This window comes from Melozone crissalis, unplaced genomic scaffold (assembly GCF_028551555.1).
Source record: "Melozone crissalis strain CALT ecotype California unplaced genomic scaffold, PUWL_Pcris_2 ptg000107l_1, whole genome shotgun sequence".
Lineage (NCBI taxonomy): Eukaryota > Metazoa > Chordata > Aves > Passeriformes > Passerellidae > Melozone > Melozone crissalis.
Window position 1 is genome coordinate 966,529 of NW_026535884.1, and position 24,891 is coordinate 991,419.

A 24,891-nucleotide genomic window follows, 5' to 3' on the forward strand; every position below is an offset into this window, starting at 1 on the left:
GAGTTCACTTTACCTAAGTTTAGCCTAAAATCCCCATAAATTTCAAAATCCATTTTAATTTTATGCTCATTTTTGATTCTTCTCAGCCCCTTTGCTTTTTAACTCAGCCACATTGATTGATTTGTTAATTTTCTGTGGGTTCTCTTAATGGAATGACTTCTTACATTACTGTTAGTTAAATGCTTAGTGTTATACAGCCAGGATTCTCTAAATGCCACCTAGAATTAAGGAGCAATTAAGGAACTATCAACCAGATAATTCCTTAATGAGGTCGCCAACAGGGAAGGGATAGAAGAGTCTGCTTCCTATTAAAATGTATAATTGGGCACAAAATCTACTGCTGTTCTTATCTCCTGATTTCCTTATATCAGCCTTTGAGAGCCTTTGCCATCCCAGCACTGAGAGCTCTTGGCTCTCTTGCAGATCTCTCATGTCACATGGGTGTTGCTAAATTAATACAAGCATCTCTGAGAAGATACTTTTCAAATAATGTTTATCAGATAATATCTTGAATGGGATTTACTCCCATTTGAGGTGTTTAGAATTTTACAGTATTTTTTATAGATTTTTTTAATAGTTTCATTCCTTGCATTTAAAAAAGTTGCTGCTTTTTCCATGTCTGTCACCTCAAGCCTTGTATATACAGCACAGTCTCTTTCTGGAGCTGCAAAAAACCATAACTTAGTTCAAATCTCTCTGTTTACTTATTTTTTTTATTCCAAATAATATTTTCCTTGTTGTAGGGCATTGCTCCTTTCAGTCATTCTGGATACACAAGTGTATGTATAGCTTATAAAGAAGTAGAAATAAAATATTAAAAAATATATATTATATATTATATATTATATATTATATACCATGTATTCTATGTTCTATATTATATATTATATATTAAGATAACTATATATTTTATATATTTGTATATTATATATAAGGACATATATTATATTTTATATAATATATAGATATATATATGTCTATATAGACAAAAACATACAGATACATATTATATTTTGATCATATAATATACATAATGTATTTTGATCACTGAACAGGAAAAAATGTGGCCAGATTGAGATCAGTTCCAGCCACATATTAAGCTAAAAGCAAATCCCCTTTATTCTTAGGATTGGGGTTTAACTGTTGGCACAGAAGTTGGGAACCCACCAATTTTTAATTTACAGAAGTCGAAAATGTGCTTTATTGCCAACTACAGCAGCTTGGTGTCCTGAAAGGCGTTTTCTTGCCTTGGATTATGAAGGGTAGGGGAGGAACAGGCTGGGCAGTTGGCCTGGGATGAAGAGCTGCTGCTGGAAATGGAATTCCATTGATCCCATGGATGGAAGACACTGAAAAGTGTCCTCAGAAACAGCAGTAGGAATCTGACAGGTCAGGAAGTGAAATAAATTCAGGAAATTCATCCTTGAATGGATTGGAGCAGCAGCATTCCCACTTTTACTGCTCCTTATCTGAGGCCTGTGACCGTGTTCACAAGGGTCTGAGGATGAGGGAAGAGATGAGGATCTGACTCCATGTTTCAGAAGGCTTGATTTATTATTTTATGATATATATTACATTAAAACTATACTAAAAGAATAGAAGGTTTCATCTCAGAAGGCTGGCTAAGAATAGAATAGAAAGGATTGAATAACAAAGGCAGCTGTCCCAAACTGTCTGAGCCAGCTGACTGTGATTAATTAGAAACAACCACAAGAGACCAATCACAGATGCACCTGTTGCATTCCACAGCAGATAATCAATGTTTACATTTTGTTCCTGAGACCTCCCAGCTTCTCAGGAGGAAAAATCCTAGGGACAGGATTTTGATAAAAAGATGCCTGTGACAGAGGCCACTCAGCAGCTGGAGCGTCCACAGCATCTCAGCCAATCCCTCAGGGTAGGGAATAGCAATCCATGAATAACAAATATGAGAATGGAGTGTTCAGCAGAGCTCAGAGGGGTGTTGTGTGTTGCAGGTGGAGCAGCTGAAGGAGGAGATCTGTGAGTACCAGCGGAGCGAGAGGCCAGAGCCACCAGCGCCAGAGGGACTTGGAGTGGCGTCACTGCAGGTGTTCCCTCTCTGTCATTCCACAAAAACATGGTCCCCTAGCTGTCTGTGAGAGCCTGGGTGTTCTGGGGGGCTCCTAGGCTGAGAGATGGAGCTGGTGTGGCTCATGTGTTTTATTTCTGTGGCCTTGGAGTCACTCTGTGCTCGCAGGGGAAAGATGTGGAGCTCTTGGAGCTGGATGAGGAGGCCAAAGAGGTGCTCTGAGGATGGAGCCCCTCTGCTCTGGAGCCAGGCTGGGAAAACTGGGGGTTTCACCTGGAGAAGGCTCCAGGGACACCTCAGAGCCTAAAGGGGCTCCAGGAGAGCTGGAGAGGGACTGGGGACAAGGCATGGAGGGACAGGACAAGGGGGAATGGCTCCCACTGCCAGAGGGCAGGGTTGGATGGGATATGGGGAAGGAATTCCTGGCTCTGAGGGTGTTGAGGTCCTGGCACAATTTCCCCAGAGGAGCTGTGGCTGCCCCATCCCTGGAAGTGTCCAAGGCCAGGCTGGATGGGGCTTGGAGCCACCTGGGATAGTGAAAAGTGTCCCTGCCCGTGGAACAGGATGGGCTTTAAAATCCCTCCAACGCAATCCATGCTGGGATTCTGGGATCTCAATCCTAGTTCTAATGTTGATTTTCTCTCAGGCACAGGGCACACAGGAGGAAGCAGGAGCTGATGGAGACCCTGGTGCCAGCAGAGCTGCCCCAAATCAGGAACATGGAGATCAGGGTGTGGAAACTCTGCACAAAAGGTGAGAGGTGCAGAAAGCCCTCACCCCTTGTACTTCCACTGGTTCCTGGTGCTGTTTCTGCTGCTCTCTCTTGCAGGATTATTTGATTACTGAATTGTTTTAAATACTCTTTAGGGCTTTGTCCTTCTGCTCCCAAATGGGAAAATTTGGAGGAGATGCAGTCCTGAGGAATCGCTTCTAGTTTGATGCTGATACTTCCTCCAGTTTGTTGCTTTCCTAAAAGAAGAGAGTTCAGCTTTTGGAGCTCTCCACATACAAAAAACTGTTGTTTAAAACCCTTGTTTTTAAACCTGTTTAAGTGCTGGGAAGTTTTCTTTGGATTTTGTTGCTCTCCAGGAGCAACACCTGCCTTTCAACCCAAACCATCTGCCTTTCAACCAGAAATATGGAAACAGGGATTTCTGAGGGAATTCAAAGCTTTGTTCTCCCAGTATCTGCTTAGGAGGTGCTGCAGCTCATCTGACAGTTTCAGGGAGGACAGGGGAGCTGATCCTCTTCCAAAAGCCCTCTGACCCTTTTCCCTTCAGCTTCCCAAGCCTGTTCTTCACCTCAAGCATCTGAATTTGCTGTTGGCAGCCTCATGCTTGACCTGTTTCATCCCAGACCTTCATCATCCCTTGTGTAGATCCCATCACCCGTAATTCCCATATAAGTAAGGCCATGCTGGATGTGAGACTGCAAATCAGCAGAAAATGTGAGAAAAACCTTGGCTTTTCCTCCCTGGATTAGCTGGGATGCAGTTCCAGCCTGGTGATGCTGAGTTTTGCTGTGCAGGTGCAGGGAAGCCATGGAGAGCACTGAGGGCAGGAATTCCCAGCTCCTTCACAAGCTGCAGAAACTGGAGCAGGAGCAAGAGGGTTTGGTTGAGCACAATGAGAAGCTGGAATCAATCCTGGGAGAGACACAGATCCAAAGCAAGCAGGAAAGCAAAGTGGAGGGACTGCACCAGAAGGTGAGTAAGGAATGGGAGAGATAAGGTTTGGGTTTCTTTCATTCCTTCTGCTTTTCTCTCTGATTGGAAAAACAGAATGATATTTGAGCTGGCCCTGCACTCTGCTGTGTTTGGTTTGACAGGAAAAGCAGCCAGAATTTCTGCTCTATCCTGGGTTTCTTCTTCATGCTTCTTCTTCCTCCTTCTTCATGGGTTGGGTTGGCATTTTGTAATTGGGCAGAAAAGTCCTCATTGCAGCTCTGTGGGATCAGTTATTGGGTTAAAAGGGGAAATAATCCAGGTGTCAACTCTTAGTTGATAAAAGATAAAATGATAAAATTGTCAGCTCTTAATTAATAAAAGCCCTTGTACCAAGAGATTGTGGCCATTTTGTGCCTTCCAATGAAAAGCTGCCCAACTCACAGCAGTGAGACTGTTTCACTGATAAGAAATAATAAACATCTGAGTCCAAACATAAAAACTAGTGTCTCGATCCAAAACTAGTGCCTTCAATCCAGACCCAAAGAAACTGATACTTCCCCAGCCTCATTTTCCCAGTTTAGATTTTGGGATTTTTAGTATGTTGTGGATGGCAGCAAGATGGAGGGCACAGGGTGTTGTCCTGGGTTTCTTCTTCATGCTTCTTCTTCCTCATGGGTTTGGGTGGCATCTTGTAATTGGGCAGAACAGTCCACATTGGGATCAGTTATTGGGTTAAAAGGGAAAATAATCCAGGTGTCAGCTTTTAATTGGACAGTTTAGTCTGAAAAGCCCTTGTCCCAAGAGATTGTTGGCCATTTTGTGCCTTCTAATGAAAAGCTGCTGAACTCACAGCAGTGAGACGTGGTTTCACTGATAAGAAATAATAAACACCTGAGTGTGAACATGAACTGCTGTCTCAGTGCCTTCAGTCCAGACCCACAGAAACCCACAACTGGGACCACCACAACAAAGAACCATTTTGAGGGATGCAGAGCAGAGGCAGGGTGGATGAGGAGGTGGGGTTTAACCCTGGATAGATCCATCTGCTGTGTCCTGCATTCCCAGGGGGCTTAAAGAGCCCTGGGGAGGGGGCTGGAGCCTGCTGGGTGTTTTCCAGTCCTGCCTGGGAAGGAATTGGGAGGGTTTTTGCTGGTCCTGGCACAGCTGCAGAAGCCTTGGCTGGTCAGGCTGTGACTCAGGATCAGGACAGTGGGATACAGAGTGAGGATTGTTCTGGTGCTGGCATGGGATTTGGGAGCACAAATGAAGTGCTTAAAAGTTAATGGCTTGGATGGAGACTAAAGAAGTGCATTGCTAGATATCAACTTCTGACCAAAGGCTGACTGGGGGTGAGGAGAGGAGGTGTGTTTTGCATTTGAGATCCCTTTTGGACCTCCAAAGTCTTGCTGAACCCCAAATTATCATCCAATCATGCAGAAGGAGAGAGGTTTGTTGTCCTTTAGCTCTTCTGTGGGAGGTCTGGGTGTTTCACCCCACTTCTAATTCCTCTTCACACATTGGTGGGCTCATATCTTTGATTTAGAAAGCAGAGTTGCAGCAGCTTTCCTGTGTGTTGGGAAGAGACCATTCCCTTCTGGGAGCTCCAGCAGACCCAGTTGGTGCCAGGAACTCACCAGGGAGAGCAAAGCTCAGGGGCTTTGAGGAGCTGCTGTGGGAATGGACTGGGATTGGCAGGGACTTGGTACCCCTTTGGCTTTGGGATTACACATGAGGGAGAGTTTCTTGTCTGTGAGGGTGAGGAGGCCCTGGACAGGTTGTCCAGAGAATCTGTGGCTGCCCCAGCTCTGGAAATGTCCAGGGCCAGGAGCAACCTGGGATAGAGGAAGGTGTCCCTGCCCATGGAACAGGATGAGCTCTAAGGTCCCTTCCAACCCAACCCATCCTGGGATTCTGGGATCTCCAGAACCAATCTGGGGTTCTGTGGGGCTGGATTTCATCTCCCTCTGGTGTCCCAGCTCATTTCAGGAGAGCCAAGCTCAGGCAGTTGGACAGTCCAGCCGGGAGTTTTAGAAATCCAAACTGGATCTCAGCCTAAGGAAAGGGAATCTGGCAGAGGAGCCAGGGAGGCTGCCAGTGCCAGGATTGGATTGTGGAGAGGGAACTTGGGATCCCTAATGGGGAAGAGAAGCTGAGCAGCTCCTCTGGGATGATCTTATCTGGGCTGCTCAGAGCTCCTTTGAGACCTTTAAAACTTCAGGAACAAAAACTTTGATGAGCCAAAGGCAGAGTGAGACCTTGGCCAAACTCCACCTTGCCCAGAGGTGCCAGGAGGAACAAAAGTCAGTGATTCCAGAGGTCAGTGGTTACAGAGATCAGTGGTTACCAAGATCAGTGCTTTGCTCTCCCAAATCCCAAGGCCTTGGAGCCCTTCAGGAGTGACTGAAAATTTCCTATGAGCAGTGAAGGGACCAGGATAAGTTCAGGCTGAACATCTGCTTGGGTAAGATCAGCACTCTGAGCACAGGGAACAAGGATGACCCAGCACCTAAACTGGGGTGTCCTGAGCTCCTCCATGCTGGGGGAGCACCAAATGTGTGGAAACTTGGAGTTTTCACCATGTGCCTGGGTGGTTCCACTCCTTTTGGGGAGCAGAATTCCATCTTTTTCTGGCTTGAGACTGACTCCTTCCTCCTTGGCAGCAGCAGGATGAGGGATGAGCTGGAGCTGGCCATGCACATCCCCTCCTGTTCCTTGCTTCCAACATGGGCCTTGTCCCATAACAGCATGTCTTGGTTTGGAAAGACAGGTGCCTGCTAAGGAAGGCAGGAGCCTCCCCTGAAATGGAGAATGCGAACCCTCCCCACCCCTCTGAATTGCTATTAATTTTAAATTAAGGGGCTCTCAGGCAAAAATATGGGAGCAGGAAATAACAGTTCTTTAATAGAGAAAGGAAAAAAAAAAAAAGGATAAAATAAACAATGCAGTACACTAGAACAACACTGACAGAGTCAGAACCCAACCTGACACCCTGTGGGTCAGGGTGTTGGTGGCAGTCCCATTGGAAATGTGGCTGCAGCCCTCCTGCAGTGTCAGGGGTGGTTCTGCTGGAGCAAGGGGGTCCTGTAGAGAAGGATGTATTCTTCCTCCGAAGATCCAGTGGAAGAAGAGGCAGCTGCTGTTCCTCTGGGGAATCCTGTGGAGAAAGCTGTGCTGGTGTCTCAAAAACCTCTGGATTATGTCTGGGTAGCAATGCTTGGCTCCTCCCTCTGGGCGGAGCATCTCCCAATGGGATGTTATAGTTCTTATCAGCCATGCAGTGACCTTCAATAGTCTGTTATCAGCAGATGTCCCCTCCCGAGGGAGGTGCGAATGTGGTCACTCAAAGAGAGAGATAAGGCAAACTGCCCACTTGACAAAGGTAATCTGCCCTACAGATGGTAATTGAAAACATCTTGCATTGCAATCTTCAACACAGCAGCACAAGGAGCACTTCAGGAGTAGCTGTGCATTTAGTTGTGAGTCCTGGTTTGGTTTTAACTTGGGATTTGTCCATGTTCAGATCACCAGTTTGGAAACAGAGTTGTTTGAGGTGCAGAAGAACAGAAGTGAGATGGATGGGAACGAGCAGGTGACGTCTGGAGCTCAGGAGATGCAGGAGGTGAGAGCTTTTCCTTGAGAAATGAACTGTTCTGTTTAGAAATGTTGTAATGAGCATCTGAAGTGGTTTTTTTTTTGTCACCCTCTCCTGAGGATCTGTAGCTCCTCATGGATCACTGGAGGAAAGCAGCCAACATGATCTCCATGAAAACTCTCCCCTAGGAAGTTCTTGCCTTCAGCTCTGGCAGCTGAGCAGTTTGTTGTCTCCCCATGAGTGTAAAGTTTTCACCTGTGTGAAGGTGCTCAATTCTTGTTGAGGGTTTAGTGAAACCAGGGGATGTGTGGGTGCATTTAAAGCTGATCCCCATCACGTTCTGGGTTAACTTTCCTGTCCATTTGTTCCTTGCCAGCCCAACAATTGCATCTGCCTGGTGTGTGAGCCAGACAGAGATGGGAGAGGAGCTTCCCAAGGTGTTTTGGGTCTCTGTGAGCCCTGGATAAGAGTGTAGGAATTCCACTGGAAACATTTGAGAACTGTTCTCCTCTCCTTGTTTCCTAGAAGACACAAATCCTGCAATCTGCTTCTCTCTGATACTGTGGGAGTAACCCTGAAATTTTCTTGTTCCAGATGTTGGAAAGCTGTCAGGAAACAATAGACAAGCTGGGAAGTCAGCTGGGAGAGAGGAGAGAAAGGAGAAAGCAGCTGGCCTCTGAGCTGGAGCTGCTGAGGGAAGATTTGAAGGCTGAGAAGGTTCTGGGCAGCCAGGTATGTGCAGCCCCTGTGGTGGGGCTCCCTGCAGGAGCTCCGTGAAACATCCCCAGATCCTCCCCAGACTCATTGCCTGGTATCTCCTGATGCATTTCTCCATGAAACATCCCCAGATCCTCCCCAGACTCATTGCCTGCCATCTCCTGATGCATTTCTCCATGAAACATCCCCAGATCCTCCCCAGACTCATTGCCTGGCATCTCCTGATGCATTTCTCCATGAAACATCCCCAGATCCTCCCCAGACTCATTGCCTGCCATCTCCTGATGCATTTCTCCATGAAACATCCCCAGCTGCTCCCCAGACTCATTGCCTGCCATCTCTTGATGCATTTCTCCAGCCCAGCCACTTTTAGACCTTTGGTGGAGAGTTTTCAATCCAGCTGCTCTCATGGCATCATCTCTAACTCTAGAACTCACTTGCCTTTCAGTGAATCTGATAACAAATCAGGAATTCCAACTTTGTTGCCAAACTCTAATTCTCTGGAGGGCAGAGTGGGAGTTTTTAGACTCGGGCATTAATTTCATGAATTGAAAAATGAACATCCTGCTGGGATTTCCCCAAGGGCCTTGGCACACTTGGCTTGAACCAATTTAGGTGCTAAATCAACTCCTGGATGTTTCCCTGCTGGGAATGTTGCTGGAACTGTTGTATTCCAGCTGGGCCACAGAGGAGAGACAGTGAGTGGTGCCAGCAAAGTTGTCCAAGGGCTGCCAGGACAAGCACTGAAAATTGGGGTGAAAATTCAGGAGCCTGGACAAAGGGAGCTGGCAATGGGGGGACACAGCCATGACAAATCCCATTTTTTTATCACTCTGAGAGGCCTTAGATCAGTTTGGGAGTCCTGTTACTTCCTTGAATCCAAGTGCAATCCATGGAAGTGCTGAGCTGTTGGCAGAGCTGCACAGGCTCGGGCACTGCTGGAGGAACAGTGGCATCTAGAGGCCAGGGCTTGGTCCTGCTGCAGCAAATCCACACTGAAACTCGGGATCAAAGCTTGGGATGAAAACAGCCTGGCTGGGAGGGAGAGGCTGGGTCAGTCTGTCAATGCACACAAGGAAAGGAATTGTCTGATGTGGGGAATGGTGGGCAAAATGGGAAAAGTCCTTTTGGAACCTTTGCCTCCCAGTAGTTCAGCCTGCTTGTGATCCAGAGATCTTTGAATCCAAATCATCCATCCCTGAAGGTCTGAAGGAATTCCTCCTGAAGGAGGGATTGTTTTCCCATCAAAGGGATCAGGAGGAGGTGAAATCCAGAGCCCTGTGTTAGGCTGGAACAGCCTTTAGCATAGAGAGCTTTGGATGTATTCACCTTTGGTGAATTCCTGTGGATGAATTCCTTTGGATGAATTCACCTTTGGTGAAATCCTGGCCTCCCACATGGGCTCATTCCCTTTGGATGGAGCTGCTGCTCTGCAATGAATCATTTCCCTGGAAACAAGATTTGAATTAAATCATTGGGTTCTGTCACCTGGAAATCTCTCCTTGTTTTTAAGAGATTTTTGGACAATTAAGAGGAGGAATCTTTTCCTGAGCTTGTCATTTGGGGTGTGTTCCATGCACTGACTCTGTTGTTACCTCTGCAGGGTTTGCCTGACTCCCACTCAGAGCTCCCAGGCCACATAAACACCTTCCCAGGTCTCCAGAGAGCATCAGCCAGCAGGGATCTGGTGGATGTATCCCATGAGAAGCCACACAAAGACAGTGCTTTGCTAATTCCAGAGGTGAGACATGGAAAGAATTCCCAGTTCTTGTGGTACCTGATGCAGGCAGGAGCTACTGGGGTGTGTTGCTCAAATTATGAGTAAATTTGTCCTGGTGTAGATAAGGAATTGAAATATCAGGAAATACCTGGGATTGAAGGCTCAGGGAGCTGTTGATTAAAAAGTTTTAGCAATCAAAGCTGGTGTTTAGTGAGGATGATGGTGTTTGTGTCTGATCTTCAAGCTCATCCCATTCCACCCCCTGCCATGGGCAGGGAGAGCTTCCACTCTCCCAGGTTGCTCCAAGCCCTGTCCAGCCTGGCCTTGGACACTTCCAGGGGTGGAGCAGCCCCAGCTTTGATCTTGGATGGAGAAAATGGAGCTGGAGTTTGGGTGGAGATCAGTCAGGGACACCTGAGCCCCTGTTCCAGGGGATTTGGGTCCATCACAGATGAGCAGCAGATCTGACCCTGGGCAGACTCCAGTTGTGATTTAGCTGTGAGTTCTGTCCTGATCCATTCCTCCTTTCCTGCCCATTTAATTTTCTTGGCATCTTCTCCTCAAGTCTCCTGCTGAGGGTGTGCTGTTACCTGGTGTTACAGGGTTAGGTGAGGATGATGGTGTTTGTGTCTGAAGGATTTGAGTCCATCACAGATGAGCAGCAGATCTGACCCTGGACAGACCTGAATTCTTCTGTCCTGATCCATTCCTCCTTTCCTGCCCCTTTTGTTTTCTTGGCATCTTCTCCTCAAGTCTCCTGTTGGGGGTGTGCTGTTACCTGGTGTGTCAGGGTTAGGTGAGGATGATGGTGTTTGTGTCTGAAGGATTTGGGTCCATCACAGGTGAGCAGCAGATCTGACACTGGGCAGACTCCAGTTGTGATTCAGCTCTGAATTCTTCTGTCCTGATCCATTCCTCCTTTCCTGCCCATTTCATTTTCTTGGCATCTTCTCCTCCAGTCTCCTGTTGAGGGTGTGCTGTTACCTGGTGTTACAGGCTTGGGTGACATTGGGAGAGGAGATGCCATCCCTGGGGAGGTGTTTGGGGTAGAGTTGGAGCACCTCTGTGAGAGCCACCTGAACCCACACTTTGTGCCCCTCCTGGTTTGCCAGAAGCTGCTGCTGCTTTTGTAAAGAGCTTTGCCATATGCTCTAAATCCCTGGGATCTGTGCCACAGTGGGATGAAATAAAATAAAGAACCATGGCTTGGTGCTAGTTGAGACACAGCTGCTTTCCATGCAGGAAAAAGGACTCACATGTGTCTTTGAGGGGGAAGAAGTGCAATTATTTAGGCACAGAATCACCAGCCATGTCTTGCTGGAGTCCCCACATTGCCCTGGATGGCTCCAAAGATTTCATCAGAGCAAAGGAAATGCAAGTCCTGGTGTTTTCTGACCTTCCAGGCCTCTGAAGTCCTGCAAGACAGAGGACAGAGCCCCAAAGTGGAGCAGAAGCAGGAGGATCCCAGTGCAGATGCAAAGACCTATGAGGAGCAGATGGCTAAAGTGGTGTTTTTGGAAGAACAGATCAAAAACCTGAGGGAGGAACAAGAAGTGCTCTGGTAAACCTGAACAAAGCCTGGGGTATTTTCTGCTCATTGTCTTTGCTGAATTAAGTTTTGATTTTTCCCAATTCCCCATGGGGCTGCTTCTGGCAAAAATGGGCTTGGCATCTTCATGTTCTCCTTGGGTCAGCATCTCTGAATTTGGTGACTTTCCTTAGTCAGGATCAACCAGGATTAAAGATTTTTTCTGCAGCTCTTCCCGATTCTGAGCAGCCTAAATGGGAGCTGTCCTTAGGGAGGAGGATTCTTCCCTTGAAGTTGGACTAAGGGGGATCTCAAAAATCTCCTGTTGTGGGTTTGGGCTCCTCAGGGTTTACAGCTGATAGTCCTGGTCCCACTGGAGATATGGGTAATCCTTGGAATTTGGGTGTTTTTGGAGGGGAGGGGTCAGCAGGTGTGGGTCCCACTCCCCTTTTTGAGTAGAGCAGGACAAATTTGGAGCTGGAGTATCTGGGCTCAGGTGCTCATCTGTCCTTAGTAAATAAAAGCTGGGATTAAATCCAGCACAGTTACAGTGTCCATTACTGGTACTGGGATGAAGCACAGCCAGGAGAAGGCAGCAGGGAGCTGCTAAGGAATCATGGAATTATTCAGGCTGGAAAAACCCTCCAAGATCATTGAGTCCAACTGTTTCCCAGCACTGCTATGTTCACTCTTAACACATGTCCCCAGGTGCCACATCCACAGGTGTTTGAACACTTCCAGGGATTGTGATTCCAGCCTTGACAGCCTGTGCCAGTGCCTGGACATCCAGGACATAGAATCACAGAATTCCAGATTGTTCTGGGGATCGTCAAGCTCATCCCATTCTACCCCCTGCCATGGGCAGGGACAGCTTCCACTATCCCAGGTTGCTCCAGGCCCTGTCCGAGCTGGCCTTGGACACTTTCAGGTGTGGGGGTGCCACAGCTTTGATCTTGGATGAAGAAAATGGAGTTTGGGTGGAGATGAGTCAGGCAGCTGGACTGGGACACCTGAGCCCCTATTCCAGTGCTTCCCTGTGACTTTGAGTCCAGAGCAGCTCCTGTGCCTTTGTGAGCATTCCTTGGCCAGCCTGTGACCTCTTCCAGGGCAGAGCTGAGCCTTTGGACACACGTGGTGTTGTGGGAAGTGTCCCAGGCAGACTGACCCTTGCCCAGAACTGCTGCAGGCAGGATTGAATCCCCTTTGGAGCCTCCCAAAGCACTGAAGTGTTTCACTGGACAAGTTTTTCCCCTTTAAGGCTGTTTTCCATGGATTTGTGTTGTTATCTCTCTCCTTTACTATTTCTCCTTCAAGCTCTGAATTACTAGAGAGCAACAAGAAGAAGGAGGAGCTGGAAAAGCAGCTGAAGGAGAGCAGTGAAGAGAAGAGGCTGCTGCTGGAAGAAATTGCCCAGCTCAGATGTGACATCCGCAGTGCCTGGGAGCAGGGAGACATGAGGAGGATCACCCCAGCCTTGGAGCAGAGGGAGAGCAGGTTCCTCCCATGGCAGAGCTCTGCAGGCAGCTTAGAGGGGAGCCTTAAACAGGTATGGGCAGCTTTGCCATCTGAATCCTGCTTTTTGTCATTAATTAACAGGCAAATGTAATTAAAGTGGGCTGGAAGTCAGCCTGTTGCTATAGGACACGAAAGAATACAAGCTCACCCTGCTGTTCTCAAGGTGAAGAAAAAGGGAAGTTTATTTTCTGACTATAACATTTATAGTTTTCTAAGAGTGACAGCGGATTGGGGGGTGACAGTGCCACCTCTCCAATGACACTGGACAGACTAACAGTCTATCAACTTTTTCTTCCTCCATAAAAGAATGCAAAACAATGAGTTATTTACAGAAACTGTGTAAAAAAGTTTGTTACAAGAATGTCAACATCAGAAAGCTTAGAAAATCTTAAAAAAACAAAGTGACATCAGCCCTGTGGTGTGAGTGATGGTTGGAAATTCGGGATGTGCTGATTTCCTTGTGTTGTGCTTTTGGATGTGGTGGGGACTTGGATAAACTGAACTGATTGCACATGGCAGAAATAAGATATTTAAATGGAATTTGTTCACTTTTCTCACTTGGTGAGCTGAAAGAGAAAGGGAGAAAATGCTGGAAGAACTCAGGATGGGGAGACTGAGGAGGAGCTCAGCTTCTGTGCAAAGATTTGGGAGAGAAAAGAGGACAGGGTGGTGTGGATGGCCAGGGTGGGAATGAGAAGGAGAGGATCAGAGTCCAGTTGTATCCAAGAAGCAGCAAATCATCCAGGTAGAGCAGAGCAGGACACAAGGAGTGTAGTTAAAGTGGGCTGGAAGTCAGTCCTGTGGTGTGAGTGATAGTTGGACATTATGGATGTGTTGATTTCCTTGTGTTGTGCTTTTGGATGTGGTGGGGACTTGGATAAACTGATTACACATGGCAGAAATAAGATATTTAATTGGAATTTGTTCACCTTTCTCACTTTGTGAGCTGAAAGAGAAAGGGAGGTGCAGGTGTCCCTGCTAAAGAGGGTGGAAATGCTGGAAGAACTCAGGATGGGGAGACTGAGGAGGAGCTCAGCTTCTGTGCAAAGATTTGGGAGAGAAAAGAGCACAGGGTGGGAATGAGAAGGAGAGGATCAGAGTCCAGTTGTATCCAAGAAGCAGCAAATCATCTGAGGAGGACACAAGGAGTGTAATTAAAGTGGGCTGGAAGTCAGCCCTGTGTGTGAGGGATGGTTGGAAATTCGGGATGTGTTGATTTCCTTGTGTTGTGCTTTTGGATGTGGTGGGGACTTGGATAAACTGATTACACATGGCAGAAATAAGATATTTAAATGGAATTTGTTCACTTTTCTCACTTGGTGAGCTGAAAGAGAAAGGGAGAAAATGCTGGAAGAACTCAGGATGGGGGGACTGAGGAGGAGCTCAGCTTCTGTGCAAAGATTTGGGAGGGAAAAGAGGACAGGGTGGTGTGGATGGCCAGGGTGGGAATGAGAAGGAGAGGATTGGAATTCTAATTATATCAAGAAGCAGAAAATCATCTGGGAGGAGCAGAGCAGGACACAAGGAGTGCAGTGGATGTGGGAAGGGATCCTGATAGAAGAATTTAGGGAAAACCCCACAAAACCAATGGAGCCAATGGACCTCCAGGACGACTGGCACTGCCAGATCCCACAGTGCTGGATCAAGACTTTTTCCAGCTTGGGAAAGTTACCTGAGGATTATCTGAGAAAGCAGATTTGGTCTTCAGTGAATTCTGTCTGGTTCCAAGAGCAGAAGGTGAGGATGCAAAATGGGGATGCAGATCAAGGGATGGCTGAAAGTGATGCAGGCCAGAAAGGCTTTGGTCCAAGCCAGGCTTTGGTGTGTGTGATAAAAAGGTGAGTGAGCTAAGGGGATCAGTTACCTCCCAAGGTGACACCTCCCAGTGCCCAGGCTTTGTCCTGTTGTGTTCCTGCCAGGACTCATGTTTCTCCTGATCCCTCTGGGAGCTGGCCTGGCTGTGTCACTCCTGCTTGGATGCCTGAGTGAGACTGGTACAAGAATCCAAAGTGTCCTGGTGGCTTTGCTTTGATTGGATGGATTTGTTTCAACAGGGATTTATTCCCTCATCCAGGTTATCACCTCTTCCCCCTCAGCCTCAGGAGCTGTATTGGCTTCTCTGAGGTGATGGAGAGAATCATTGAGGTGGAAAAGGCCTCTAGAGCATCAAGTCCAGCTTGCATGTTCACCACAAACCATGTCCCCAAGTGCCACATCCACAAAGCTCCTAAAGCCCTGCAGGGACAGGGGAGGAAACAGGACAGAGAAATGCCAGGCTTTGCACATCTTCCTGCCCAAATGCCCTGAAATCCTGCTTCTGCCTTCTTTAATCACCTTTATCCTGCCTTAAAGTTAATTTCTGAGTGACTGTGCTGTTGCTGCAGGGTGTGTCTGAGGAGAGGTTCCAGCAGCAGGAGGAGAAGCTGCAGCAGCTGCGCCAGGACCTGCGGCGGGTGCAGAACCTGTGCAGCTCTGCTGAGAGGGAGCTCCGGTATGAGAGGGAGAAGAATGCTGACCTCCAGAGGCAGAATCTGCTGCTCCAGCAGGAATGCACCAAGGTAGGGACAGAGCCAGGCTCCCCTGAGTGCCTCAGCTCTATGGGAATGATGGCCATGAGGGCTGGAGCCCATTCCCCCCAGGGTAGGAGAGCTGGGGGTGCTCACCTGGAGAAGAGAAGCTTCAGGGAGACCTCAGAGCCCCTTTCAGAGCCTAAAGGGGCTCCAAGAGAGCTGGAGAGGGACTTTGGAGAAGGACCTGGAGTGCCAGGACAGGGGAAATGGCTTCCCACTGCCAGAGGGCAGCATTACACAGGCTGTGGGGAGGAAATCCTTCCCTGGGAGGTTGGTGAGGCCCTGGCACAGGGTGCCCAGAGACATTCTGTGGCTGCCTCATCCTCAGAAATGTTCCTGGCCAGGTTGGATGGGGCTTGGAGAACTGTGGGATAGTGGAAGGTGCCCATGATGGGGGGTTGGAACTGTCTCTGAAGTTCTGCTATCTCTAAAGCCTTTTGCAACTTTGCCAAGACCCTCTAATTTTATAGATTCCCACAGGAACCAGGTGATCCTTAAGGGCCCTTCCTACCAAAAGTGCTCTGGGATTCTGTGACAAATTTCTCTGCATCCAAATAAAACATGCTTTACTTCCTCCAGGATTCCTCTTTCTGGAATCCTGTTCCCCTTCCCTAGCCAAGCCACTCCAGCTGATTGATTCTGAAGTATAAATCTGATTTCTTCTCTGGGATCTCAGGTCAAAGCTGAGCTGAAGCAGGCCCGGGCCAAACTCTCAGAGACCACAGAAACATGTTCCTCCCTCTCAGCACAGTGGGACAGGAGCCAGCAGAAGGTCAAGGAGCTGGAACTGGAGCTCTCCAAGTGCTCCCAGGCTGATAAGCTCAGGAGCAGCCTCCAGGAGAGGCTGGCCCAGGAGAAATCCAGAGCAGGAGAGGCACAAAAGAAGGTGAGTGTGAGTTTGACAGTTCTGTGCAGCTCTAGTGCAGAAAGCAAGCAGGTTTGCTTCCTCAAATTCCTTTTTGTGATCCATCAGCTTAATGTTGTAGGAAAAAAAGCCTGTAATTAGTGGGAGCATAATCAAGGCAATAGAAGCCATGTCTGATAACCCAATATCTCTGAAATACTGATAGTGGGGCTGGCAGGCACAGGAAACATTAATCTTGTTCTTGCTGAGATAATTTCCTACTGTTTACTGGCTGGAAATTCCAAACCTTGTGTTTTCCATGGCACTGATTCTGCCATGCTCCTGCAGAAGTCATTGGATTCTCTTTTGATGTGAGAAGGATCAGATTGGGTTGGAAAAAGATTGTTGGGAATTCATGCCATAGTGTTTGGTCCAAAATCTGGTAGCCAGTGCAAAGCTTTTGCTTTTAATAGACTTGGAGTCAAAAACAAGGAAATCTTTCCTTCCCATGCCTCAGCCACTGGGGGATTTGATTCAGACATTGGGCTGTTCATTCAGAAAGTTTAATTTATGTCCATTTTAATCCAAGGTCTCCAAACTGCAGCAGAAGCTGAAGGATTCCCAGCACCAGCTGCTGCTGGCAGAGGCTCGTGCTTCTGACAAGAAGCTTCTGGAGGAGGAGCTGAAGGAAGCTCGGGAGAATGAAGCTCGAGTGCAGCAGGAACTTCACGAGGAGCAGCTGAAAAGGTCTCTGTGCTGTGCAGGGGCTGTGCCAGCCCTCCAGCAGCTCCTGGGAGGGTTCAGGGAGACCCAAACCACTGCTTTGAGCTCCTGTCTTCCCTTTGGACCTACCTGATCCCTGGAGTTCTCCAGGGATTCCCCCTTCCTGAGGTTTAAAAGATTATTGGAGGCTTCATCTGCCTTGGAAGGGCCATGGCCTCTCCTGTCAGTGCAGGGATGCCAACAGCCCCTGTGACCGTGTTCACAGGGGTTCTTGGATGAGGGAAGAGAAGGATCTGACTCCATGTTTCAGAAGGTTTGATTTATTATTTTATGATATATATTATATTAAAACTATACTAAAAGAATAGAAGAAAGGATTTCATCAGAAGGCTGGCTAAGAATAGAATAGGAAAGAATGATAACAAAGGTTTGTGGCTCAGCTCTCTGTCTGAGCCAGCTGGGCTGTGATTGGCCATTAATTAGAAACATCTAACATGGCCAATCAAAGATCTACTTGTTGTATTCCACAGCAGCAGATAATCATTGTTTACATTTTGTTCTTGAGGCCTTTCAGCTTCTTAGGAGGAAAAATCCTAAAGAAAGGATTTTTCATAAAAGATGTCTGCGACAAGCCCACTTCCCTGAGAGCTGGGAATGATCCCAGTGTATCATCCCCCCTTTCTGTGTCACTGATACAACTGGGATGTGCTGATTCCTTTGCCCCATGCCAGCTGGGGCAAGAGGAGCAAGGGTGTGTTTTGGGTGGCAGACAGACACCGTGGGGGCAGGAGGCACATCCCCCTTGTCTTGGTTTGGAAAAACAGGTGCCTGCTAAGGAAGGCAGGAGCCTCCCCTGAAATGGAGAAAATGAACTCCCCTCCCTTCTGAATTGCTATAAATTTTAAATTAAGGGCTCTCAGGCAACAAAAATTATGGGAGCAGGGAATAACAGTTCTTTAATAGGGAAGAAAATAAAAGTAAAATAAACAATGCAGTAAAACAAAACAACACTGACAGAGTCAGAACCCAACCTGACACCCTGTGGGTCAGGGTGTTGGTGGCAGTCCCATTGGAATTGTGGCTGCAGCCCTCCTGCAGTGTCAGGGGTGGTTCTGCTGGAGCAAGGGGGTCCTGTAGAGAAGGTTGTATTCTTCCTCGGAAGATCCAGGGGCAGAGGCAGCTGCTGTTCCTCTGGGAAATCCCGTGGAGAAAAACATGCTGGTGTTCCAGAACCTCTAGATTATATCCAGGCAGGAATGCTTGGCTCCTCCCTCTGGGTGGAGCATCTCACAATGGGATGCTGCAGTTCTTATCAGCCATGCAGTGACATTCAATAGCTATTATCAGCAGGTGTCTTATCAGTCTTGCAGTGACATTCAATAGTTGTTATCAGCAGATGTCCCCTCCTGAGGGAGGATTGATTGCGATCACTGAGAGAGAGAGATAAGGAAAACTGCCCACTTGACAAAGGACAGCTGCCATACAGATGGCAATAGAACACACCTTGCCCTGCAATCTGGGACACCCCTGCAGCTCTCACTGTCCCCGTGGTGTTCCCAGGAGGCTCCTGGAGCAGCAGGTGGAGGAGCTGAGGCAGCAGCTCCGGCATTCCCGGGAGACGGAGGCGTCGCTGGCCAAGATGCACGTGGAGCTCCAGGCCAAGACTCTGCACGTCCTGGAGGATGAGAAGAAGCTGGATGCTGGTGAGGTGAGTCACAGGGAGGGGGTTCCTCATCATACAAAGGGCAACAGGAGCATCAGGAGCTGGAATCTGCTCCTGGGTGTTGTGGTGCTGTTGGGTCCCCAGGACGAGGTGAGAGATGAGAATTTGACTCCAAGTTCTCAGAGGGCTGATATATTAAACCCAGCCCTTTTCCAGCATGTGCAGTGCCAGAAGGAGAACCAGAAGCTCTCGGAGCAGCTAGTGCTGCTGAAGGAGGAGAACAAAGCCCTGTATGAGGAGGGTGTCAGACTCCTGAACCAGAAGGATCTCTATGTCAGGTAATGCCCACGAACCTGCCTGGGCCTGCTCTTGCATTTGGCTGTGCTGTGGACTTTCCTGTCCAATATTCAGCTTTTAGCACTAAATCCACTGGCCCTGTGTGCAGTGAGCTCACCCCCATGTCTGTTGTCAGGGAATTCCACACAGGTTTGGCTGGGAAGGGACCTTAAAGCCCATCCTGTTCCACCAGGGACACCTTCCACTGTCCCAGGTTGCTCCAAGCCCTTCCAGCCTGGCCTTGGGCACTGCCAGGGATCCAGGGGCAGCCACAGCTGCTCTGGGCACCCTGTGCCAGGGAAGGATTTCCTTCCAATATCCCATCTGACCCTGCCCTCAGGCAGTGGGAAGCCATTCCCCTTTGTCCTGGCACTCTAGGTCCTTGTCCAAAATCCCTCTCCAGCTCTCTTGGAGTCTCTTTAGGCCCTGGAAAGGGCTCTGAACTCTCCCTGGAGCCTTCTCTTCTCCAGTGAGCACTCCCAGCTCTCCCAGCCTTCCTGCTCTCCTTAGGTGTGTTATAAACCTCTGAGAACTTATTAGACCTGGCTCAAAGAAGCTCCTAAACAGTGACACCCAGCCAAAGTGCCTTTCCCATCCTGAATTGTCCCTGTTTGCCCAGGAAATACAACGAGATGCAGCTCAGACACAAGGACAAGATCCGCAGGGCCAAGGAGACTTTCATCCACGAGGTGAAACAGAGGGACAGCAGGATCAAACAGCTGGAAAACGAGCTCAGCGAGTCCAAACTCCAAGTGGAAAAGGTGAGAGGGCACATCCAGGGCTTCTTCTGCAAGGGGAGGCTGCAGGGGAATTGCTGCTTCCAAAAGCATTCCCTGGTGGCCAGGAAGGGCCAATGACTCCTGGCTGGGTCAGGAATGGTGTGGAGCAGGAGCAGGGAGGTCATTCTGCCCTTGGCACCTTGAGAGCCGTGTCCAGTCTGGCCCCTCAGTTTGGGAAGGACATTGAGACACTGAGCACATCCAGAGGAGACAACGAGGCTGGAGAGGGGCTGGGAACACAAACCCTGTGAGGAACCACTGAGGGAGCTGGGGGTGCTCAGCCTGGAGAAAAGGAGACTCAGGGGTGACCTTATCACTCTCTACAACTCCTGAAAGGTGCCTGTGCTCAGCTGGGGCTGGACTCTGTCTCCAGGCACTGACACAACCAGAGCACACAACCTCAAGCTGCACCAAGGGAAATATAGGTTGGATATTAGGAAAAATTTTTTTACAGAAAGAGTGATAAAGTTCTGGAATGGTCTGCCTGGGGAGGTGGTGGAGTCACCATCCCTGGGTGTGTTCAACAAAGCCTGGATATAGCACTGGGTGCCAGGGTTTAGTTGAGGTGTTGGGGCTGGGTTGGACTCGATGATTTTAAGGTTTCTTCCAACCTGGTGATTCTATGATTTGGTGATTTTGTGATTTGGTGATTCTGTGAAAATGATCATGGACTCAGGGAATGGTGTGAGTTGGAAGGGACCTTCAAGCTCATCCCATTCCACCCCTTGCCATGGCAGGGACACCTTCCAGTATCCCAGGCTGCTCCAAGCCCTGTCCAACCTGATCTTGGGCACTGCCAGGGGGATGGAGCAGCCACAGCTGCTCTGGGCACCCTGTGCCAGGGCCTGCCCACCCTGCCAGGGAGGAATTCCTTCCCCATATCCCATCTGACCCTGCCACCTGGCAGTGGGAGCCATTCCCTGTGTCCTGGCACTCCAGGCCTTTGTCCAAACTCCCTCCTTGCAGGAAGGCACCAGGGGCACCAACCTGTAGTAACAAAAAGCCAAAAGGAATTTCCTGGCTCAGGATTGCCCTTGGGGGAATCCACATCCTCAAATCCCAGTCTGACACTGGCTGGGCTCCATGTTCCTTTGCCTCAGCCAATTCCTGCTGGGAAGTGACCCCAGGGCCTCTTTTTGGGGTATTTTACATCAAACAGGGTATTGCAGAGTTACTGAGGTTGGAGAAGACCCTTAAGGTGAGGATCTTCAAGTGCAACCACCACTAAACTATGTCCCCAGGCACCACACCCATGAGGTTCTTGAGCACTTCCAGGGATGGTGACTCCAAGGTTTGGGAGCTGGCACCCTTGGGAAAGCCCTGAGGTTTGCAGAGGACAGAGAAGAGTCAAGAGTGACTGGTGATTGTTCTTTCCTTCTCCACCACCCTCAGGGGAAGGTGCTGATTGCCCAGATCACTGCTGAGAACGAGAAATTACTCCAGGAGAGGCGAAGGCTCCTCCAAAAAATCTCAGACCAGGAGGAGTCCCCGTGGAGCCTCCGCTCTGGGATTCCCTCCCTGCAGAGCAGGTGATGTCCATCCTCCCTTTTCCTGGTTTTGTGCCTCTTTCTCTTAAGTATTCCAGAGGAAAGTCTGGGCTGTGGGTGCAGTGTCTGTGATCATGGCTCTAATTAGGGATTTAATTACCCCATTTTCCCATCCAACCTCACCACTGAGCTGGAGGCTGTGGAGAGCAACAGCTCTGAGGCTGGAAAAGAAAAGTCCTGTTGGAAAATGGGGCATGGCTTGGAAGGAGAATAACCTGTGCTTTGTGCCGTGCTCAGAGGGAAGACCCTGGAGGAGGAGAACGCGCGGCTGCAGGACAAGCTCCAGCTCTCCAGCCTTGTGGGCTCCTCCCAGCGCCTGGCCAGGAGCAGCCCTGCTCCCAGCACTGAGGTGAGACCCAGCAGGGCTGGGAGCAGCAGCAGTCACAGAACTGAGGGGCTGAGGGGGAGCTGGGTCCATGCCTTGAGGTGGAAAGGGCTCCGGGGTAGTTGGTGGTGACAGGCGTGGTGAGGAGGGGATTTGAGAGGAGCTGAGGGCTCCATACAGATGTGGTGAGGAGAGGGTTGGTGAGGAGCTGAATCTCTATAGAGATGTGGTGAGGAGAGGCTTTGGGGGGAAGTGAAGGCTCCATACAGATGTGGTGAGGAGCTGAAGGCTCCATACTAGTGGGGACAGGCTCTGTGAGAAACTGAATCTCCATACAGATGTGGTGAGGAGGGGCTCTGTGAGGAGCTGAGGGCTCCATACAGATGTGGTGAGGAGCTGAGGGCTCCATACAGATGTGGTGAGGAGCTGAATTTCCATACAGATGTGGTGAGGAGGGGCTCTGTGAGGAGCTGAAGGTTCCATACAGATGTGGTGAGGAGCTGAGGGCTCCTCACACTCATCCCCTGCTCCTCCCTGAGCTGCTGCCCCTGTGTCCCTCTCCACAGGACAGGAATCTCACCTGGCACATTCAGAGCTGGTCAAAACTCAGTTGTAAAGCTGCTTTAAGAAAGGAGGAGATTGGGAATGTTCCTCCTGCCAGGAGGAGTGTTCCCTCCTCAGGCCAAGCTGAGCAGTAATTCCTGAGCTGAGGGAAAGTTGTTAATGAAGAACTTTGGCAGGAGAGATGGAGAAAATCCATGGAATCAGACAGTTTTAAAACCAACCAGGTGGATTTAGGACTTTTAATTTGGGGAGAACCTAGGCAGGTTGGAAATGAGCTGTTGAGGGGGAAAGGGCTGTTTGGGGCTCACCTGGCCTTGGTGAGGCTTGGTTTTTAGATATTTTAGAATAAATTTACACCCAAAGGACAACCAAACCCCTGATTAGCACCTCATGGGGCTGCACTTGGTGGAGAGGGCTCTCAGTGAAGCTGGGGGAGACCAGGAATTGTTGGAATTGAGGGTCTGACCTGTGTCTCCTCCTTTCCAAGCCTCTGTTCTTCCTTCCAGGACCTGAAGCTTGCTCCTGGAAGCCACCCCCAGAGCAAGGTGCTGCCACCTCCTCGTGCCAGGTACCGTGGGGGGGACAGAGGGGCAGCCAGGGAGGCGCCAATGGAGAATTTTGGCTGCTCCACCCTGAGCTTTCACCTCCCAGGGGCTTTTTTTTGTAGTTTTGGGGCAAATTTTAGGGAAAATAGTATTAAAATGGCATTTAAAATAATGGTATTGAAACCAGTCAGCTGATGGGATGGAAAAGTCAACTTTTAGGGAAAATAGTATTAAAATGGCATTTAAAATGGTATTGAAGCCAGTCAGGTGATGGGATGGAGAAGGCAAATTTTAGGAAAAATAAAATGGTATTAGAATGGTATTGAAACCGGTCAATACCATGGGATGGAAAAGTCCAATTTTAGGGAAAATAGTATTAAAATGGAATTTAAAATGGTATTGAAACCAGTCAGCTGATGGGATGGAAAAGTCCAATTTTAGGGAAAATAGTATTAAAATGCCACTTAAAATAGTACTAAAATGGCATTAGAATGATATTTAAACCAGTCAGGTGATGGGATGGAGAAATCAAATTTTAGAGACAATAAAATGGTATTAGAATGGTATTGAAATGGTATTAAAATGGCATTAGAATGGTATTGAAACCAGTCAATACCATGGGATGGAGAAATCCAATTTTAAGGAAAATAGTATTAAAATGGCATTTAAATGATATTGAAGCCAGTCAGGTGATGGGATGGAGAAGGCAAATTTTAGGAAAAATAAAATGGCATTAGAATGGTATTGAAATGGTATTAAAATGGCATTAGAATGGTATTGAAACCAGTCAGCTGATGGGATGAAGAAGTCCAATTTTAGGAAAAATAGTATTAAAATGGCATTAAAATGGTATTGAAACCAGTCAGCTGATGGGATGGAGACATCCAATTTTCAGAGTATTTTGGGGAACGCTGTGGGATTTAGGAATCTTGGTGCTCAGGGCCTTTGGAGGACTCTTTATACAAGAGGTGGTGACACTTGGGAGTCCTTGTGTGGCCAGAGCTGTGTCCCACATCCCTCTGGGGTGTGTTCCTCCATTCCAATCCATGCCAAATGTGGGATGTGTTCCTCCATTCCAATCAGTGCCAAACCAGATGGGGGAGAGGCAGGGGGACAATACAGCTCTGGAGATGCAGCTCTGGGGGTTTGGTGACAGCCCCAGGCACTGTTGGGGTGGAGGATGGTCCAGGCAGGTTCTGGACCTGTTAGGAAAATTACTCCAAGAGCAGAGCACCCACATCGTTCTGTGCTGCTCAGAGCTGTTGGGTAGGGGTCACTCAGACTGCACAGAATGACAGAAAATGAAAAATTTGTTTCCAGCTTCCCACCCCGAGATACCCCAGAGCCCCTGGGCGCCCTGAAGGCCCCGCAGAGCACAAAGCCTGAGGGAGAGGCTGAGAGCCAGGATTCCTCCTTCTGCCTGTCCCCCTCACAGCCCTCAGAGATTGGGTACCTGAACGTGGCCTCTCCTGGGGACAGCACGGCCCCCTCAGCCTCCCCTCTGCAGGAGCAGAGCCACAGCCTGGGCTCCCAGAGCTCCTGAGCTGGGAATGCTGGTGCAGCCTGACCTCACCTGCAGGATCTGGGCTCCTGCAGCCATGGGACAGCAGAGCCTGCAAAGAGAATTGCCAAATGGACTGTGCCATGATTGCTGGGATGTGTTCCAACTAAATGATTCCACAGTTTTGTTGTTTTGGTTCTTTTTGTTTTTTTTTTACTTGCCCACCTGTAAATGTGTGTGTGATCCCAGATCCACTGGAGGCTGGAATTTGTAAATAAACTCTGTACAGTGCTAGAGGGGTGGGGTGAAGGGTGTCCTCCCTCAGCCCTAATCCAGTCCAAATCTATAAATTTTATAAATAAAACTTGCAGAATTTCCCTTTTACCCTATTGCCCCCACACTGTCATTCCCCTTTTCCCTTTGCTCTGGGCAGAGGTGAGCAGGATCTCTGAGTGCTGGGGAGGGGATGGGAATGTGTGGGGAAGGAAGATGGGAGGAAGGAGAAGCTCTGGGGGCAGGATGTGATGGGCAGAGGGGTCAGAAATGAGATAGAAGGAGTGGAAGGACAAAGGGAGATGGAATAGGGGCAGGAGAGAGGAGGGAAGGGAAGGGAAGGGAAGGGAAGGGAAGGGAAGGGAAGGGAAGGGAAGGGAAGGAAATTTCAAGGAAAGGAAAGGAAATTTCAAGGGAAGGGAAGGGAAAAGGG

General features: G+C 48.8%; 1 protein-coding gene across 1 annotated transcript in view; it reads left to right on the plus strand.

The window, feature by feature from the left end:
- The window catches only part of CCDC30 (coiled-coil domain containing 30), a 40,238-nt gene extending 15,725 nt beyond the window's left edge, over positions 1 to 24,513 (plus strand). The window contains exons 7-24 of the mRNA XM_054291849.1: positions 1,977 to 2,069; positions 2,697 to 2,803; positions 3,578 to 3,755; positions 7,237 to 7,335; positions 7,903 to 8,040; positions 9,629 to 9,766; positions 11,149 to 11,306; positions 12,588 to 12,819; positions 15,173 to 15,346; positions 16,035 to 16,244; positions 16,792 to 16,949; positions 18,486 to 18,633; positions 18,805 to 18,926; positions 19,544 to 19,685; positions 21,096 to 21,232; positions 21,488 to 21,599; positions 22,646 to 22,707; positions 24,005 to 24,513. Of these exons, the coding sequence (XP_054147824.1) occupies positions 1,977 to 2,069; positions 2,697 to 2,803; positions 3,578 to 3,755; positions 7,237 to 7,335; positions 7,903 to 8,040; positions 9,629 to 9,766; positions 11,149 to 11,306; positions 12,588 to 12,819; positions 15,173 to 15,346; positions 16,035 to 16,244; positions 16,792 to 16,949; positions 18,486 to 18,633; positions 18,805 to 18,926; positions 19,544 to 19,685; positions 21,096 to 21,232; positions 21,488 to 21,599; positions 22,646 to 22,707; positions 24,005 to 24,227 (2,631 nt within the window). The 3' untranslated portion in view covers positions 24,228 to 24,513. The remainder of the gene's footprint in view (positions 1 to 1,976; positions 2,070 to 2,696; positions 2,804 to 3,577; positions 3,756 to 7,236; positions 7,336 to 7,902; positions 8,041 to 9,628; positions 9,767 to 11,148; positions 11,307 to 12,587; positions 12,820 to 15,172; positions 15,347 to 16,034; positions 16,245 to 16,791; positions 16,950 to 18,485; positions 18,634 to 18,804; positions 18,927 to 19,543; positions 19,686 to 21,095; positions 21,233 to 21,487; positions 21,600 to 22,645; positions 22,708 to 24,004) is intronic.
- The last annotated feature ends 378 nt before the right edge of the window (positions 24,514 to 24,891 follow it).